This window comes from Phaenicophaeus curvirostris, chromosome 14 (genome assembly GCF_032191515.1).
Source record: "Phaenicophaeus curvirostris isolate KB17595 chromosome 14, BPBGC_Pcur_1.0, whole genome shotgun sequence".
In the NCBI taxonomy this organism is placed as follows: domain Eukaryota; kingdom Metazoa; phylum Chordata; class Aves; order Cuculiformes; family Cuculidae; genus Phaenicophaeus; species Phaenicophaeus curvirostris.
This window is the reverse complement of record NC_091405.1, coordinates 3,605,232-3,623,710: the sequence shown is the minus strand read 5'-3', so window position 1 is coordinate 3,623,710 and position 18,479 is coordinate 3,605,232. Positions and strand designations below refer to the sequence as shown.

Below are 18,479 nucleotides of genomic sequence, written 5' to 3'. Positions count from 1 at the left end.
GTAGGTATCAAACACCTTGTTGTATTTCTGTTTGATAATTGTGTGAAATAAGTCTTTGACTCGAGTTTCCGATACATCCTGTTATGGTTACAAGTTTAAAGCTACTCTTGACAAGGATTTTTCACCATTTTCCCAAATTTCAAATTTTGAAAGAAAAGAAAATGTTTAAAACAGGGGTAGGATTTTGTTTTGTCGGCTTTGAAAGCAACCATTTCGTTTCTCCAAATAGCTATGCTTGTGATGGGAGCCCATTTGCTAGCCAGAGGATTTGTCTTAGTGGAAAAGGGACAGATGAGATGAACTAGACCAGTACAGATTTCTGCTGGGATGAGGCTCTGTAGAATCCCACAGAAGTGAATCGGAACGCATTCTCTCCTAGATTTTTCAGTTGTGTGAAAGGTAGACAAGTTCTAACCACAAAGTAGAAAGTTATAGGTCAGAAAATTAAATCTGGTGTTTAACAGAAACCTTTATTACTATAATTTATATCACTAGTTATGATTTAGTTTTAGAATCCTGGAGGCAAATACTCCTCCAACTCTGTCCGTTTGAATGCCTCGTGCCAAACTTCTCTTTGATGGATGCGCTTTGATGGGAAAAGGCGATTCAGATCCAATTCAGACTCCGTTTTGTTTTTCTGGCACTGGCCATACCCCACCCTGCCCCAAACTGGTCTTTGTTTCATGTCTGAATCTGCAGCACTTAATGTTTCTTCGTGAATACAGATAAGCAATTGCCTGGGGAGCTGATGTCAACACGGCTTTCTCCAGAATCAACGATTCTGGAGAAAGCCGTGTTGACATCAGCTCCACAGGTAGGTTAGTGCTGGGCTTGTGCTGCGGTGGCCTGAGGGCGCAATATTTCAGAGGCTGCTTTTGCAACCTGGGTTGCAGTAGCCGGCGTTATAGGCTTCGCTCTACCAAACAAAGCGAGGGGAGCATCAAAACCGCAAGATTATACCAGCCGTTTTCTCTTTTCACAACAGAAAGTTGTAAATGAAAGAATTTCTGCAGTAAACAGCCAGGACTACTTTATTAATTATTTATACTTTTATACAATACACCTGAGCATAACCTGCAACTTCCATTGGAATCAACAAGCCTAACGGTACTTTTTTTCCTGCTTGGAAGTATAGCGTACAGTGATAATCCAATTTTACTGTCTTTGCCTGGGGACCTTGCAGAATGAATGCTGATGAAATAGTCAATTGATTAGAGGCAAACAGTCTTTCAAAAAGTCCTGAGCAGAAGAAAAGCTATTTCCCATATCTCTCACAAATATCAATTAATATTCCATAGTGAGGGTGATATCTAAAGGGAGAATAAAAAATAACATGAAAAGAAAACATAATTCTTTAAGCTGAACATAAAATATGTTTTACTTTTCTACTGTTGCCTGTGATGTTAGACTGTATTCTAATCCTAACAAACAGCCACCCAGGGGAATTTATAAAGGAATACCTGCAGGCTCTCTTCTGGCACCATCTTGTAAGTTGCAGCAAGAAAGAACTGCCAGGTTTAAAACTGAAAAGGCAGTGTTCTTTCTTATTAGATTCATACAAGCTAAATCCACACAGTAAGTAACATCAGCACGGATAATTACCAAAGTTACCTATATCACTGGATCTGAATATATGTTATTTCTGATGTAAAACATTTTTGTTTCCAAAAGGTCATGTTAAAAAGGCAGCCTCAGAGTTCTAAAACAATTAGTTTGTGCACAAAAAAAGTGTATATTTTACAGCTTATTAGATTTCACAGATGTGCTTCCCACAGTCCTCATTTTACAGCTGCAAAGTGCTGAAGGCTGCCAGCTTGCTCCATTGTCTGTGGGTGTGCAGGAGGCATTTTTCTCCTATACATAGCAAGCACATTTCATACTTCTGCAGTTACACATTTGCATACAATATATTTTTCCCATTTCCCTCCCATGATAAAAAGTCCTTAAAATGACACATGAGCAATCAAAAAACATTGTTGTGTTACGTGTTGGCAGGGTATTCAGTTGTTCAGAGATTTTGGCTTATACACATACTGCATAACATTAACATTTTTTAAAGATTTCATTAACTTTCTGAACCTTCTGCTAGAAAAATTGCAGTAAGGAAATATGTAGCATTTGGAAGAAACAACTCAGATTCCTCTTATGCTTATGGATCTGTATCAGAGTTAAATGAAAAGACAGTTTTCCTGGTGGACACAAGAAATGGTTCCTTGTTTTTTTTCTTGCATGATACTTCATGATTTATTGTAGTGGTTATTTCCTACTGTTGACCAAGCTGCTCCTGTTTAATATTTTTAGATTCGTTTAATAATTTTGCTTTAGACTATCAGTTCTTTGGGACCGCATCTGCCATTGCCTGTAGGTCTGCAGAGTATTGGGTCATCAAAGTTCTTTTTCTGTGCATTTCAGTGACAATACATATGACTACTTATATATATATATATAAAAAAAAAACCTAGCAAAGCAAGCGATGCTTTGTTTCTCTAATCTTTTAGAGTGGTTTTAAAATGCTGAATATGAAGTATATCAATTTTAGTTTATTTCATAAAGTGTATGCAATTGTCTATATGAGTATGTAAGTGCACACAGGAGTTTATATATACAATATGTATTTATATATAGTATTTATATTGAAGTTCTTAGAGGACTGATATTATAGACTGGTATGGCCTGTTTTGAGTGCATAAGAGAATAGTCATATGATTGAAATTTAGGTATTCACATTAGCTGGCTAATTTAATTTGCATTCTTCTGTGGTCAGCCAAGAAAGACTCCCAAGAGAGGACAATTGTCTCTCTGTTTCTCTCCCTTGACAGTAATGCAACTAGGTACCCAGGTACACAGGCTGCCCAGGGAGGTGGTGGAGTCTCCATCCCTGGAGGGGTTTAAAAGACAAATGAGGTGCTCAGGGACCTGGTTTAGTAGTGGACAGGTACAGTTGGACTGGATGATCTCAAAGTTTTTTCCAACCAAATGATTCTATGATTCTATAATTTAACCAGTTCAGCCTAAAACTGAATCATATGAATAACTCGCTTTTCCTTCTTCCTTACCTTAATCATCATAAACAAGATCATGACAGTATCACAGTATTTCACTACTTAGAGTCATATAAATTACAACTGGGAAAGACAAATTGCCCTATCAGTTAATCTTCCTGTCTTTCCAGGGTTTCCCCTTAGAATACATTATTTAGCATCCTGTGCAATAAAGTGAACTCTTCAGTGAGGAGGATTCTGTTATTTCCCTTGGGGAGCTGTTCCTTGTTGCACAATTTCTCATTGTTGAGGAAGCTTTTGTTGTTGTTTTTCACTTTGCAACAGATTAAGTGAAGTCCTGTATCCATCCATGTATTTATATAGTTCTCATCACCCGCATATCAGTATTACATCTGTAATGCACAAGTTTTCTCTCTCATTTCTTGCTCTGGGAATGTCTGTATATAGTGGAATACATCCTGGCCTGCCTGTCTCTCTAGCTTGTCAAGCTTAAGTTGTCCATTTTACCTTTAGTGGGCTATTCTGGTCCACATCTGTACCCCTCACCCCTGCTTAGGTTGTCATCTTCCACCTTTTATCACTGAAAGGGGTCCACTGGACACTTAAAATCAATTTTTTCTATTAAAAAAAAGCCTATTTTCACATACTTTCCTTTAAGTGTGGGAAGATCTCCTGGAAAATGCACACAGGACCTCTGTCATCTATTCTCAAAGCAGTCCTCAAAACTCTTCCATGATGCCTACATCCCGTAGACGCTGTTGGGTAGGTGTGCTAGTCTGATAGCAGGTAGGTCTGGAAGTAGCACCACTGTATGCTGACAGCATTGCGTCCCAGGATAACTTATAGCCTCTTATCATCACCTTATGTCTCTTCAGTTTTCTCTTTGCATTCTGCTTTCACGGAATTCAGCTGTTGGAGTATTTTGGGAGAGAACTTTCTTGCATTGAGAGACCTGAACCACATATGGCGATTTTAGAGCTTTGGCAGTAAAGTAGCTATTAATAATAATAAAAATAAATCTGAATACTGATGTTGAAGGTAAGAGTGAAATGATGTATGATTTGCAATAGAATCCTGAAACACTCATACAAGATGCTTGTGTGTAGATGTGTGTATAGCTGCGTAGACACCAAGCTATGCAAGTGAGATAGTTGGGGATGTTCAGCCTGGAGAAGAACAGGCTCCGAGGAGACCATAAAGTGACCATCCAGTACCTGAAGGGGCTACAAGAAAGCTGGGGAGGGACTTTTTATGAAGGCTTGGAGTGATAGGACTAGGGGCAATGGGTATAAACTAGAGAGGGGCAGATTCAGACTAGACATAAGGATGAATATTTTCACGATGAGCGTGGTGAGGCCCTGGCACAGGTTGCCCAGGGAAGTTGTGGCTGCCCCATCCCTGGAGGGGCTCAAGGCCAGGCTGGATGGGCCTTGGGCAGCCTGATCTAGTGGGAGGTGTCCCTGCCCATGGCAGGGGGGTTGGAACTGGATGATCTTTAAGGTCCCTTCCAACCCAAACTATTCTATGATTCTATGAAGTTTAAAATACCAATGATAAAATATTATGTATGCATTTTGCATATGTTAACAAGCTCTGAAATCTATTACACCGATTTCTATTCCACATACATTTTCTTTATTTGGTTAGTGAAATCTCTAATTCATAGATTTCGTGTTTAGAAATGGTCTCATGTAGAGTAATACAGGATACTAAGGCTTAAAACGATAGGGTTTTGTTTAAAAAAAATCAGCAACAATGAAAAACAAATACAAATAAGTTTCTTCAGCTTTGAGGCAGTAATAATTTACATGTCAAGAAGTTATACAGGTTTTTATGAGATTATTGCAGTTTTATTCAATAAAAAATTGTTACCATGACAACAACTGTCATGCTACCTGTGAGATTATAGCAAAGAAGGGCAGTGAAGAAAAGGCTTCATTTTGGAAAGAATGCTTATCTGACCTGCTGAATACAAACAATGCTCGGCTTTGACCGCTGTTGACTGTGGGGCTACTATCCGCCAAGCTCAAAATCTAGCTAGAGATTTTGAAGCACAGTGATCCTCTTAGAAAATAACAAACCAGTTGGTAAATAGTGGTAGGTCTTTTACATGCAAATATACTCTTGATGCCCTGTCAGATTGGTAATCAGATCTCCTGAATGAAATGGAGATTTCAGCCTGTCAAGATTTGGGATGAGCAGGAAAGAAAGAGGGAGGGAGACCAGAAAGAGCATCAGAAAAGCAAAGCAAACCAGAAGTCCCTAGGAAAATGAGAAAACATGGTCCCACTAGGTTGCATGATGGTCACGTTTTTTATTTTTCCCAGCCATTACAATCTTTCAACAAAATGGTTGCTTCATTGAATATGGATTCATGTAAATTTCTGGCACTGACTCTGCGTTACCTCCTCTAGAAAGTACAAGTTTGATTTTTGTGTTTTTCAGTACACACATTTCACTGCCACACCAAAAAATTTGCTTTCCTACTCCCTGTGGCAGCATATGCATTTTTCTTTCTGACTAATGTGCAGAATCTGTACCCTGACTTGCACATAAAAACACAGTCGAAACAACAGAAGAGCACTAGCTGAGCACACACATCTCATTTTTATGATGGCTTTTAATCTTAGGTTGCCAGCAAACACAGGCTTTCTTACCTAGCCATATAAAAATACTTTTATTGCTAATTGCATCTCTGATTGCTAGCCTGTTGCAAAGAGAAACTAGGAAACCTGACACTGACGGAGTAAAACAATCAGCAATGGTTAATGGCTAAATCACATTAGAAGTGTTCATGAATTAAAATCTGTTGAATCTCTTTGCAGTCCATATTTAATCGCAGGGTCATTAGCATTGCAAAAGTGCACCTCAGAATAAAAAAAAATGCAGAAGTTTTCTTAACTGAATGTCTTAAAATGTGCAGCCTCTGTTGGAAAAATGGGTTTGTTTTACATAAGGCAATATTAGGTACATAAAGCAAAAGAGAAGCAGTGATTATGTTGTTGGGCCAGATTATATGAAACTGCTATATTATTGTAATTAGGACAACAGTGACTTGGACTATAATAGTGGCTTTCTTGTAAAAATGGCACCATTTCAAATTTATAGTCTCTATCTAAATGAGTTTGTTGTAGCATTGACGAAGAAACAAATACAAGCCAAATGCAGTCAAAATTCAACACAAACAAAACCTTAGCTGGTTATTTGCTGGGTAGAACCCAGAACATTGTTTTTCAAAGAACATTTACTTAATAAGCACTCTTCCCTGCTTTTTTGCTGCTTTTTCAATGCAAAAATTTTATCTTTAAAACTTTAAGCACATTATGCATGTAAAAAATATATACCTGTAGTTTATAACTGCAGTTTCTGTAGTGGAGTAAAATCCTACTTAAATGCTGATAATCCAAAGCTCTAGACCAAAGCACAGAGAGTTGTGCTGTGTGCGACAGATTCCCTAAATAACAGCCATAGTTTGTGCTTGGTTGAAAAAGCGTTTTGTTGCTTGTGGGAGTTGCTACTTCTGCTGGACCCTTGGCATCTTACAGTGAACTGGAGCAGCACCGATGCAACAACATCCTCTGCAGCTGCAGAGTGGACAGAGTTTGCTCCTTTATACACCTCTTAATGCCTGCATGAACATATTAATGTGGAGTGTTTCACACATGGAGAAGATTTGTTTCAGGGTATAAGACGAGAAAAAAAAACACATTAAAGGTGATAAAATTTAAAGTATGTAAAAGCTTAACTAGTTTCAATAGTGGAAGTAATTTCTTTAATTTCTGTTTCATGATTGCTTACATCTTTCATAACCAATTTTCATCAATAAGATTGTTGGGAGCAAATTACTGAATTTGACAAAGCTCAGAACTGCGTATGATGGTCGGAAATGAAGCACTGAGTGGCAGAGACTGGCAGGGTAAGAAATTGATTTCTAGGAGCTGGGAGAACGTTTTATTTTTCTGTTCCCTTCGTTAATTTTGTTAGATGAGATTATAGTCACATTTCAAGTGACCCGTAAGGGGCAGAAAAAGAAGAGTATGCCATTTCCCCTCCCCTCCTCTTTTTGTGTATATAAATAGTGAATGGGAATGCTGACTGTTATGTATGTCTTTTTAATGTACATATAAATTTCAGATAAACTTGGGGCCTCAAGAAGCAATTAAATTATTTTGTATCACAAGGAAGGAATCTTGAGAACTGAGTATCAGGATTAGAAACAAAGTTAGATGCTGATTCCCTCTTTTTATTAAGAAGTATGCAACTTTAATGTCTAATGAACACTTGGGATAAAGGATGCGTTTATCAAAGAATCAGCAAAGCTGTTTGAGTTTCGAAATCTTGAAATAAATATCTATACAAGTCTTCAGGAATTCTCCAGTGGAATAAGAAAAGAATAGAAATTATATATCAAATCTTTCTAAACAAGCAATGTAATTATTTCAGAAGTCCTTTGAAATGAAAGCCAGCTAAGCAAATCAAACACAATCTCAAAGAAGTCAACAGTTTCATTTCTTTATACTCAAAGGAAAATAAAATATATTATGGAAACAAAATGGAACAGCTGAGATAAAATACTCTTAAAAATATCTTCACTGTTCTGTGATGAGCTTTATTCCACCCTTCTCCCATTGTATGATGTTCTACACAAACTTCTTCTGCCTTAAAGCTGTAGTTTTGTAACCTTCTATGGTAGCAGCATCTCCCCCAGAACCCTGGTACATCATCAGCTCCCTCAGTTTGACTCCAGTTGAAGAAAGCACTGACCTCTACATTCATATTTTGTATCACACCTGGGACAACAGCTGTGAACCGCAGGGCACATCCTGCTGGGGCGGTGAGGCTAGAGCTGGAATTCTGTGAGGGGGCAATACAGGAAAAACAAAACAGAGAACTTGTGACAGGTGTATGAGGTGCAGAAGGTGAGCCAACAAAACTTAAATACGTGAGACAATTCTAATAGCTACATCTTTTCATGCTTTGTAACTCCTGTGGGCAAACCTCAAAGGTCCTTTTGTTCCTGTGTTCCTGCAACATCCAAACTCAAGCTTCCTGCATGCTTCCTCGTCATTGTTGCCCATTTCGTTTATTTTCTGTAGCATATGCCATGGCCTCTGAATGTGCCCAGTGGTTGCTTCCCTGTTACTGTTTTTATTCTCCTGTATGTGAAGGAGGTCATTCAGGATATAATCTATGGACTGAGGCTGCTGTACTTGGTACGCAGCTGGGGACCACGTTTGTGTCATCTATCCCGTTTATCATTTTCACTCAAAGCTACCAGGCGTTGTCTGTTAGCGTCTGGGTATGAGGCAAAATTAGTAACCGGTCAGACAAGAAACTTCCCATGTTAATTCCTTACATACCAACCATCAAACTAAGGATAAAGTCCATTTCTCATACCCAGTGGCAGGTTAAAGATTATTATATTAAAGGCTAGGTATAGCATCACTTTTCAACATCAAAACCAGCAAAGCTTCGAAACATGAACAGTCTGCATGCTTTATAAGAACAGTTTCAGTAAGCACCTGTTGAAGATCAATGCAATGTAATGTTCACCAGCATTGTGTTCCTCTTCCACATGGTATGTATGCATCAGCTGCAGGCCATGTGGATTCCTCTGGATCTGCTGGGCAGCAGGAGAGGCTGGTGAGGTACTTTCCTGCCAGATGGGGCTGCAGTAGAGCTTGCATGACAGCCAGTGGATCTGCTGCTCTTCTTTGATGTTCTCCCCTTGTAAGAATGGAGAAATGTACATCAGTAGCCAAAATAAACGACCAGTGCAAGCCATGGGCATTTGATTGCCTAGTGAGATGTATTTCTGCAATCCTTATTCCCTTTCCTGGGAATTATCCTGTTATTCCCATGCAGGAAACCCTCCACAACATCAAGCACTGCAGAACTTCCACTCCATGAATAAGATATTATTTATCCCTCTAGACATTCCCAGATCCTGCCAGCCCCATATCTTGCCTTGATGCTCAAAAAGCCATGTGGGAAAGCCCAGAATCGAAGCTATAGGTTGATATGCAAATTATCTCTGAATATGCAAATATTCCTTTAAACAACTTCCATGTATTGTTATGCCCAAACCTGCCCAAATCACACAGAGATCACAGTGCAAGGACATGCCAAATGTATCTCCCCGACCTCTGTTTTACTGTTCCTGTCCTGAAGTGCCAGTGCAATTTGGATTCAGCAGCACACAAAGTGTGAAAGGGAAAAGGAGGCTGGTTTTATTGGCATATCCAGAAGAGAAGTAATTTGGCTGTAACACTTTTATTTTCTGAATGTAAGTACCATAATTCAGCCCTTAACCTATCTCATACTTTTGCTTTCTCTCTCTCTATATATATTGTCTTTATTTTGAGCCCAATTAATGGCATCATTATAATTTTAAGTCATTCAAAGAAGCCCTCTCTGCAGCAAGTTTAATATAACCTGAATTTCATTTGATTTTACATCTTATGGAAATTGGAAGTGCTGTGTTACCTAAGAAATAGAAGGGGCAATTTCTTTAATTTTTTCTTCTGTTTTTTTTCTGGACGGAGTATGCAATTTATAACTCTCACTAGACAATGGACCCCTCAGTGGCAAAGCCTCAATTCAGAGCAATAGATGTTGTCCTGACTCTGTCACTGTGGCCACATCAAACCGTTTTTATGGCTGCAAGCCAAGAGAAGGAAAAAGAACCCTTTCTATTATTGCTTTTCTATGCAGTGTTTGCAACTTGGCGAGGTTCTTTCAAATGTGACTTTGCAATTCTTAAATGCAATGTATTATATTGTATTATCAAACTTGTGTTTTCTATCCCTTTGATATGACTTCTTTGCAAATGCTTGAAGTCCGCACAGATCTATCAGGTAGCTTTAAATGCATTCTACAAAGAAACATTAAGCAATACAGCTAATAAAAGTGTTTTTTCCTTTACCCAGAAATTCAGCCTGCTGGCATAGCTCATCTTGGAGAAAAATGTTTTATTTGCGTTCCAAAAGCAATATTATAAGTTGTTCCTGATGTTTTTTCTTCTCTTGATATTGTCATCTGCCTCACAAATTTCTTTACAGCTCCAAGGAAAATACTTTCATTTTAAAGTAGTTTTTGAAAAAGTTCTGCACGTTTCTGGTCAGACCGCACATTAATTGTATATACTCTTTTTATTTAGGTACCTTTGTTACTAAAGTCACAGCTACAGATGCAGATGATCCGGTGTACGGAAACAGCGCCAAGCTGGTTTATAGCATTCTGGAAGGACAGCCTTACTTTTCTATTGAGCCACATACAGGTAGGTGCCTCTGAACATAGATCCCTAGGTTATATTTAAGCAAGTGACCATGCCTTTTACATATTTTGTATAATACACTTAAACAAAGAGCACAAGTAGGTGTTTGTCAGTGTTACCAGCTTGTAACATGTCTCACTTGTATTCCATCTGATCATGTGAAAAGACAAAGAAAAATCTGTATTAATGATAATGCAGGTAATGGTGCTGCTAATACTGCAGAAGTTACTGAAGGTAGTGGAAATGCTGTATGGCTTATAATTGATTAGGGACTGAAAGATGGCCTGAGGAATTTAATGAGTGTGATGTAATTGTCAATATGAAACTACAGTATTTCCACTCTAAAAAAGTACCGTCTAACTTGGGAATTTTAGTAAGCATATTGTATTTTTTTCATTAATGATTATTTTTCTTTCTTGATTGGATGAATCGAGGGAAAGTACGAACATGATACTGAGCCTTAGTATGAATTTTTATTGGCATACATTTAGGATTATTTTATTTCTCTGTGGTTTTATAGTCTTGAAAGTCATCTGAAAGAAGTGCCAATAAATCCATTCCCTCTTGTTTCCTGCACATGTCATACTTACAGCAAATACATTTAGTTATGTCTGAGAAGCGTTTTTTAAAGGGATTTGATATTATTTCTTATATACTTATCTTCTTTCACCTGTCACGAGAAGCTGACTTTAATCACTATCGTAGAATCATTCGGTTGGAAAAGACCTTTGAGATCCTCGAATCCAGCCGTAACTCTTCAGTACTGAACTATCCCTGAGTACTATGAGTCAAGCAGCTGCGATCTCCCAAGGAAAACAAAACTAAAACTCACGTTAAAATATACAAAAAAAAAGGCACTTGAATTTATGCAAAGAAAAAAGGGGTAAAGCAGGAGTAAAAATTCTTGTCTTCGTGTAGGTTAACAAAATATTTAATTAGTGCTAGGAGAAATTTTCAAAGGAGGCTTTTGATAGATCAAGTGTGCTAGTTTTCTCACCAACTTTAAACAGAGTACTCTTAGATTCTTTAGGGTCTGCAAGTTCTTTAGTTCTTTCTGGTATGAGAGAAATTATTTCCCCTTTCTAGAAATGTCCCAGCTTGCAGGGACTCTAGGTAAATAGTGTAAGATGATAATTATAAATATATTAATGGTTCAGTTCATTTAAGTAAATTCTTATGTTGAAGGACAGTTACTGTAAGTGTGAAACCAATTTCTGGAATGTGATTCAGTGGTTCATTTTTTGCTGAATGAACAATAGGGATTTGAAAGAATAACACTAGAACAGCACAATGGAAAGCCAGTAGCTTGTTTCAAAAATAAGGATGTCAAGAGGGTGTTATTAGTCGAGCTCTTTAGTAATGCTGGATGATTTGTCACAAGTCATGCGGAAATATAACTCTGAAGAGACCCCTGACCATTATGTATCAAAATGTATGATTTTGTTTCCTTTAATACTGCAAATTATTGCATGCAGTAATGACTTGAGTTAGCCATCTTAATTAGCAGGGGATTAGCTGTAGGCTCTTTCTCAGGTTTTACTAGGGAAATGTAGTTCTTTGGCAGGGGAAATAAATATGCCAAATGGAAAAAAAAAGTTGAATTTTTCTCTGGTTTATTATTTGTATTGCATTAAAAGCTTGTGTTTAATCCAATGAAGTAAATATTAATCACCAAGGAAAGTGATTTCCATTACCATAAAAGCCAGAGAAAGCTCCAAAGCTTTTTGGTGAACATCATGATTTTTCTTCTGTTTCAACAGCATTAAATTCCTTCTCCTGCCTTCATTTCCAGTTACAAATATTCCTTTGAGTAGCAGTTCAGTTACCATGAAAATGACATGTTAGTTTCTAAAGGGAATTTAGTCATAAAGAATTCAGCTGCGGATTTGCCACAGTCCCTGAGCAAGTGGCTTGATATTATGGAGCTGCTTCTGAGTGAATAAGCAATTTCAGATTCCCCGTTTTTCTAGATCTATGGAGCACCTCCCATAGGAGGACAGGCTGGGAGTGTTGGAGTTGTTCAGCCTGGAGAGGAGAAGGCTCCGTGGAGACCTTATAGATCCAGTATCTGAAGGGGCTACAAGAAAGCTGGGGAGGGAATTTTATAAAGGCTTGTAGTGATAGGATGAGGGACAATGGGTATAAACTGAAGAGGGGCAGATTTAGACTGGACATAGAGAAGAATTTCTTCACTATGAGCGTGGTGAGGCCCTGGCACAGGTTGCCCAGGGAAGTTGTGGAGGTGAGGAAGGTGCTCCAGTCCTCTGATCATCTTTGTAGCCTCCTCTGGACCCGTTCCAACAGCTCCATCTCCTCCTTATGTTGAGGATTCCAGACTAAAAGTCAAATTGTTTAAAATGCTCCAACATGTATTTGTTTAGAATATATAAAGAATAAATATAAGTAGAAGTCTAATCGTTAATCAAACCAGGTGCAGGAAGGCAGGTAGTTGTGTAGAAACTGCAGCCAGATATTACAGAGGATGAAATATATTGCTCTAAATCCCCACAGCCTTAGAGCTGTGCTTCTTCTGAAGAGACATGTTGATTTCAGAGAATGTAAGGAACTATACAGCAGCTTTTCATGGTCATACCAGAGTTCTGAAGTGAGGGGATGATAATGTTTATTATGTACCAGAGAGAGTTCGATGGGTTGGTACGAACAGTCTCAAAATGCCAAGAGAGCTGCAATTTCACAGCAGCTTGTGGCACTGCATTTCACCTTTGAGAGGTAGCGGTGAATAAAAGATGCACAATAGTTTAGCATCTATATAATCTGGATGGTAGTGATATTAGCATGGACAGACAGAGTGGAAAGAGCACTTGTTTTTGTTAAAGTGTCCAAAGCAAATAGTAAGTCTGTAGATGTTCGTTTCTTTACATTTATCCAAATTTTGCAATGTGAACCATCACAGCTAATACTTGTTTCCTCTTAGCAGCTAGGCCAGGAAAACCCATTATCTTATGCATTTGTGTGTAGTCCTTGGGAACATCCAGGGAAGTTTTCATGGGGGAAGTTTTTATGTTTGATACAATTGTCACAGCGTACAAACTAACACAGAACAGCTAGTTGTGGTAGTGTCTTCTCCAAAACAAATCAAACCTGAAGGTGATCCTCCAAATGTGGCAGATACTTTAGAGTCTGAGGGACTTTGAGCAGGGGCGAGGGACAGGTGATGTGCATACGGCTACATTTTCACTCTGGTTGCATTTCATTTGTGCTCTTGCTAAGTTACAAGCCCTTTCAGTTAATTTAAAACTAATTTTTTTTTTTTCTGAACACAGACATTGCGTCTAGAATTGTGTCTTTCCAAAATGGAATCGCTGTTTTAAGAAATGTGCTATATTAAAGTGATCTGCTTAAGAACGTGGCTATTTTCTGTCATTCATGGGAGCATATCAAGTGTTACCAAAGGCATTGCTGCTTTGAACTGATCTACTTACTATTTTCCTATGAGGCTGATGTTTTTTTAGTTTTGTTTAGTAGAAATTAAGACTGGATTTAGATTTGTGCAGCTGCCAGCACCAGGGCAGCCGTAGAAAGGCTGCACTGCCTATCATTTTTTTCATTTCCTCACTCAGACTAAAGATTTTTTGACCTTGCTATTTGATTTTAATGGGAGCTGAGCACAGGAATAATCCAAATCACGCCTCCCAATTCCTTTCTCCTCTCTAGTACTCTGAACAAAAAGAGGGAGCAGACGTGTAGGATATGGCTTCATGCCTATGGCAGAAAGGGTTGCTGCACCTGAATGTAAACCTGAGGAAAGCAGTTGCTTACTCTTCTGCTTTTTTTGTTCCTACTAACTTGACACTAACTAGGTGGAGACCTTATCTGAATCACACTCATGGCTGAAACTCTTAACATTACTCTCAACCTCCTTGCTGAAACAATTCTATAATGCTGGGTGCACAGAAATAAGTACCAGTAAGTGACCCATAAAACAATAATTTTCCATTAACTTAGATGAAAAATGCATATACTTCTGCAGTTCTAGTTTGCTAGTTCTTCCGTATGAGTTATAGGCACATGAAAGAAGGTAATTCAGAATTTCTGTTTTATTCAGAGCTCTGAATATGGCTTTGGGTAAATGCTTTTTGATGGCTCATTCTGAATATTTTTCACTTTCCATAGGTGAATTTTAATATGACCACTGGTTTGTTGGGTAAAGAGCAAGCATAAATAATACATTACAAAGATACAGATTCCCATTTTCTATGAGAGACTAAATGTACAATGTGATGTCATAAGATTAGTGACAACAATTACAGGGCACTAAATTAGATTCTGTAAATCATTATCATTACATCTGACTAGATGATGCCAGATTTCCTGACTAATTTGTATTATTTATAAAGATAAACAAGTTGTATGTATTGTCTCATAATCCGAATCATGACAATCAAAGGATTGGGGAAGGGAGTTCCTTAAGACTGCTGAAAGTAGCTAAAGCACACTTCTCACTTTTAAGCTTTTCCAAGGGTATTAAATCATGACTGTCAGCTTTAAAATAAGATTATCATAATGGAATGTAATATGAAGTGACACTGTGTTCTACAATATAGGAATAGCAGAGAAAATAAGTTTTCAGCTGTGTCTCACTTATTTACATTTCACATGAACTTAAATAATGTCACTCCTACACACATCTGAAATATAGTTACATGAACAAGGCAAATTACAGCAAAGACCCTACTGAAATGGAAAACACATCGTACTATTCAAGCATAAATCCTTGCTATAAATCAAAATGAATAGGTTTTAAACACTGCTATTTTGGATATAGTCCTTTGGTACAAACCCAAAGTTCAAGTTAGTAAAGCTGAGGTGAATAGAAAAGTCGGGAGACCTAGAAAACTAAAAACTCTCCTAGCAGAGCATGGATATTTCTTTGGGAAGGTGCACATGCTTTAATCAATAGAGCTTTTAATGATTTATGTATATGGCCCTCTCTGGACCACGGTGTTGAACCCTGTGGTTCTGACTTAAGTACATAAATGAGTAGGCCTAGGAGGCATGAAAATGGCCTTCAGCAGAGGCTAGGTTTGAATCTTTTATTTTCCTTTCCAGTCTTTCTTATCTTCCTTTACCTAGACCTTGAAATACAGTCCAGCAGAATAAAACCAAGTAGGGTAGTGAGAAGATAAACAAAAACAACTTTTGAGTTGCAGACATTTTTGTGGCATTAGTCACTATTTCTTCTACCTGGTTGTTCATATTCAGTTTATTAGTAATGGTACCTCTCAACGACAGCGCAGACTGCCCTCAGAATATTATATGTAGTCCTGATGTGACCCATCATCATAAAAAAGACTACCGAAATACCAAAGAAAGTTCAAAGCAGGGGAGCTAAGGTGAGGAGGATATTACTTATAATGAAAGATTGATTGAACTTAATTTGTATAAACTGGATAAGAGGTGATTAAAGGAGGATATGAAATCACTGCACAAATATTTGAGAGGTGTTAATAAAAGAGAGGCACTGTGACTGTTTCTGTAATTACAGATGATAAAATGACAAGGTAGCATTGTCAAACCAGAGAGAGATGAGAAAACAGTTTGGACAAAGGAAGTAATTTGCAGTGGAAGGGGAAAGTAATGAGCTGCTAGGAACAAAACTAACTTGTGTTTAACAGAGCCTTTCTAAACAGTGCAGTTTCTAAATAGTAGAGAATTAAACCCTCATGGGATTATCATAAAGAAAGAACTTGTTCAACATTAGTCAAAGCCTGGACTGAACTGCTGCTTTCTAGCTCATTTTATTAACCAGTGCTGCTGCGATATCCTTGCCAATTCCTACAGATTTAAAGTTATCCAAACTTTTAACTGGAATAATTTCAAGAGGCGTGAACTGGGATAGGTTGATGTGGTTCTGTCTTAGAAAATGAGGAGTAGGGACTCATTTCCTAGAGGAGAGGGCAGGTACGTGCAGCGACAGACAGCCTGGATATGCAGCATTCCCAAGGTAGCAGAATCGGCTCCAGCACGTGCAAAGATTTCTGGACTTTATAGGTGGTTTGTTCCATTACAGCACCTTCAGCTCTGTCTTGACAACATTTGATGCACTCGAGTGCAATGCTGAAAACAAAGTATATTTTCAAACTCGTATAAGCCTTTTGATGTCATTGTGTCCCAAGGATACTGTGCAACCTTAGGAGTTGCGTTAAAGTGTTTGTACAAAGATTCTTTGGTGATTCCGAAAGTTGTCTTGGTGACAGCCCATTAGGAGAGAGACTTGCGCTGACAAACTGTTCGTGCAGCAGACCTGAGGGTCAGTCCTATGGTTTTTGCTTTTTGCTTTGAAGAAGAAAGTGCAAACTTACGGATAAGGTGTGTAGGACTGGGTCTTTCAGTACCAGCAAGAGCAGTCTTTTCTGATAGATAAAGGAAGTATAAGATCAGTGCAGGGACATGTGAAAACAGTTATGATGCTCTGTAGTCGGTAAAGATGTGAGCCTTAAGATCAAGACATATTGGCATTTAATGAAAAGTGATTTCTGCGTCAAGAGATTGTCTAATAGGAGTAGTAGTATCAAAAAAGTTTATAGCACACATATTTCTTGCATTTCAGAGCAATGCCGCTATCATTTTAGGAAGCTAGGGAGATAGTTAGGACTTAACCACTTTCCTCATGCTGAGTAGGAAAACGGGGGTTACATATCTAAATAGCATTGTGCTTCAGGAGACTGAATTAGAGAGAGGCATTTGAACCACACAGCTAGATTTGGAAAGCATCTGCAAAAGAATCCAAGGCCACTTTCTGCAAAATGTCTAGTGTAATTATAGGTATTAGAGGATCATTACACATAAAATCCTAAGGAGGCAAGGTCATAAATGCAGGGCAGACTGTTTATTTGCTGCATTCATTCTCAGTTGGGGAGAGGGCAATCCTTTCACTGTGCCGGTGAAAATTGGTCCCAGGGAAAAGGGGATGGCTGCTAAGTAGAAATGAAAGCTTTTTACCCAGACTATAAAACCCAGATACATGTTCATCTGATTTAAAAAGGCAGTATTACAATATATGTTATCCAGTCATATCATCTCATAATGTTCATCAAGCAGAATACATATAGCAAAAGATAGTGTTAATTTATGCACGATGGTGAACCTGCAAGGTCAACTCCCAAATGAAAGCAAGAGCAGGAAAAATGAAAGTAATATGGGCTGAAAAAGAAAATACAGATACAAACATTGCAGGTGACACAAGAAACAAGAGAATTAATATACTGATATTCGACTTCCATCTCACAGTTTAACATAAAGGCAGGCAGTGCCATCTTCCCTGTAATTTCTTAAAATAAACATAGTAATAAAATAAGGACGATATTAGCTTCTCTCTTAAAAATACAAAAATGGCACAGAACCACTCCACATAGAATGATATAACAGAGTATTCAATTCCTTATCTAGTCATTATTTTTACTGCAGCTGATGTCTTTGATTTGAAATATATCTCCATGTAAATGTAGTTCAAGCTAGTCCAGTAATTGATAGATTTTCTAGAAAGTTAGCCAACTTTGCTAGAAGCTACAGGTATTTTTCTTTTCTTGTTAAAATAAAAATCCTAAGGCATTAGAACCAAATAAGAATTTAGAACATTTGGTGATAATTTTTGTTAAAAAGATTTTCTTTCATTAAGAGTAAAATGAATGAAAAATTGTAGATCAGTGTGCCTGTATCACATCATCAAAGAATAGGAATTTCTTTAATTTTCAAGGAAGTTAGTTGTGATCTATTAACCTTTTAGGAATTGTGATATGGGTTTTCCACAGATCTCCAAGTGAACCTTTTTTATGGACTGCAAAAACATCACTGTAATCAATGTGCTTCATGGAAACACAGAGAATGGCTCTCTGAAGAAATTATGATTGATTTTTTCAGGAGTTTGGGTCCTAAATGACTTACATGTGATAAGAATCTTCACCAAGAATTTAGCACTGAAGGAAGAAGAAAGCAATTACTTGGCTCTTCCAAAATGAAAAAAATGGAAGTTCCAAAGTATGAAAGGTGCACAAGCAGAAAGTCTTCATCAAAATATGTGAGATGAAGGAGATGCTTAAGAAAGGCTTTTCAGGGACAGATCCCAATTTTGCATAGTGCTTGCTTGGTTTTGTTCCATGTTCTCAATTATTAAGGGTAGTTTTATAACATTACCATAAGGAGATCCCTCGAAAAATTGAGAGGAAAGTGAAAAGTGAAAA

The 18,479-nt window shown here is 37.9% G+C and overlaps 1 protein-coding gene across 3 annotated transcripts in view; it reads left to right on the top strand.

Annotated features, from left to right (window-relative positions):
• CDH8 (cadherin 8) overlaps positions 1 to 18,479 on the top strand; it is a 166,232-nt gene that overhangs the window by 70,300 nt on the left and 77,453 nt on the right. For all 3 annotated transcript variants that reach the window (XM_069868319.1, XM_069868317.1, XM_069868318.1), the window contains one exon: positions 10,162 to 10,281. In XM_069868319.1, coding sequence (XP_069724420.1) covers positions 10,162 to 10,281 — 120 coding nt within the window. The remainder of the gene's footprint in view (positions 1 to 10,161; positions 10,282 to 18,479) is intronic.